Source organism: Mandrillus leucophaeus, unplaced genomic scaffold (genome assembly GCF_000951045.1).
Source record: "Mandrillus leucophaeus isolate KB7577 unplaced genomic scaffold, Mleu.le_1.0 Scaffold571, whole genome shotgun sequence".
Lineage (NCBI taxonomy): Eukaryota > Metazoa > Chordata > Mammalia > Primates > Cercopithecidae > Mandrillus > Mandrillus leucophaeus.
In genome coordinates this window covers 1,349,563-1,351,526 of record NW_012106153.1, presented here as the reverse complement: position 1 = coordinate 1,351,526, position 1,964 = coordinate 1,349,563, and the positions used below count along the sequence as shown (strand labels likewise).

General features: G+C 56.1%; 1 protein-coding gene across 1 annotated transcript in view; it reads right to left on the bottom strand.

Moving 5' to 3' along the window:
• Window positions 1-1,964, bottom strand: part of ATP13A2 (ATPase type 13A2) — a 37,833-nt gene that overhangs the window by 27,809 nt on the left and 8,060 nt on the right. Inside the window, exons 7-8 of the mRNA XM_011998470.1 lie at window positions 995-1,072; window positions 732-801 (exon numbers count right to left, since the gene is read on the bottom strand). Coding sequence (XP_011853860.1) covers window positions 732-801; window positions 995-1,072 — 148 coding nt within the window. The remainder of the gene's footprint in view (window positions 1-731; window positions 802-994; window positions 1,073-1,964) is intronic.

Genomic DNA, 1,964 nt, shown 5'->3' with positions numbered 1-1,964 from the left:
GTAGTCCCAGCTACTTAGGAGGCTCAAGCAGGAGAATCGCTTGAATTCAGGAGGCAGACGTCGCAGTGAGCCGAGACCACGTCACTGCACTCCAACCTGGGCAACAACAGCAAAACTCCATCTCGAAAACAAACAACAAAAAACCAAAAACCACATAGCTCCAAAGTGACAGACTGATTTATACGGGACCAGACTCAAAGATCTCTCTCTCTTTCATGGTGCCTGCCCCTGGTCAGAGGGCTGGGATGTTCACACTTTATTCTAGATGTGTCCAGGTCACTCACTGGCTTCTCTTTGTCCCTGTGTGACCTTGGCCATGTCACAGCCTCCCACTGAAGCTTGGGTTTCTCAGGTGTGAACAGTGCAGTCCCAGACCCAACCCACGGGGCTGTTGGGAGCACAAAGTGGAGGATGCACAGAGAGGACCCAGGCTCTAGAGTGTGTCTCTGGGGACCCGGTAGGAGCTTAGGCCGTGTGGATTTGCCTCGGCCTCCAATCCTTGCAAGTGGGGCCCCAATCTGTGACCCAAGCCTTGGGCAGAACCTCCAGTTCCTGGACCTGGTCTCTCTGGCTGGGCTGACTGCGGTAGGTTCTGAGATGACGATCCACTATGGAGAAGGGGACAGCTGGTCTGGTTGCCACCGTAAAGTGGCCCAGAGGAGGCAAGCCCTGGGCCAAGGTCACACAGCACGCCAAGCCAGGGCTGGAGCAAGACCCAGGGACAGCCCTACCTCGTCCACCAGCAGCTGGGGGTAGGACTTGACCGGTACGCTGATCACGTTGGGGCCATAAATGGCCTTCCTAGAAGAGGGGATGAGGCCAAGCCATCAGAAGGAGGAGCTGTGGCTGGACCCTCCCGGGGTGAAGGAGCTCTCCATTTTACAGCTGGGGAAACTGAGGCCCAGAGAAGGCAGATGACTGGAAGCCAACCACATTGGGGAGCAACACAAGGGGCCTCAGTTCTCAGGACGCCCCGGCCCAGGGCAGCACTGACCTCACCGTTTGGTCCTGGAGGCTGAGGCCATGGCGAGAGCGGTGGATGTCGTCACAAGAGCGGCCGTGGTCCAGCAGGCTGGGGATGGGTGCGAGGGGACACGCATGGGCCATGGGGCCTGAGTTCTGCATTCCCTACCCTGTGTAGGCTGGAGACTATTGGCTCCAGGCCCCCCATCCCTCTTTTGCCACACTGAGCTCCTGGGAGCAAGTAAGCCCCCCTTGAGCCCAAGGCTTGGCTTTGCCCTTTTATTCCTCTCACTGGGCTCCAAACCAAGTCACTGAAGAAGGAGAACAGAGAGATGATGCTAACAATATGAATAGTGAAAGAGTAGCTGTTATTTAGTGATAAGGGCACTATTTATACTGATGATACCTTGGGCGAGTCACTTAACCTCTCTGCCTCAGTTTTCTCATCTGCAAAATGGGGGCAGTGACAGCACCTACCACATAGGGCCATGGGTGGATTAAGTGGAGCAAGCCTCATGGACTGCTTTGGACGTGCCTGCCATTTGCTAAGTGATGAATGCACAAGTGATTTTTGCTATTATCCCCATTACGCAGCAGAGGCTGTTGCTGCCATCCCCATCTCCCCTCTGCCTCACCTCCACGACAGCTGGACCCTGTAAACACCTGTCTTTACCTGAGGCCTTCTGGCTGTGTGTGCACCCTCTGCCTGTGAGCCTGGAAAGCGCAGAAGGTTCGTGTCCCATGACTGATAATGGCAGGGAATTGATGGGTAAGTGTCCCAGCTCCCTCACTCCCTATGTGAGGTCGCCCGGAAGTATATGGTCTCCACTGTCCTGAGGAGATCCCCAGGGTGACTGAACTTGGGGTGTCCACGGCAGTGGCAGCCAGCATAACCTCCCTCCGTGCTTCCGTCCCTTCCCCAGCACTGCCTGGGATCATCTTCAGAACAAACTCCCTGCCCTTGCGACCTCGGCTGGGGGTCTGCTTCTGGGGCATTCAAA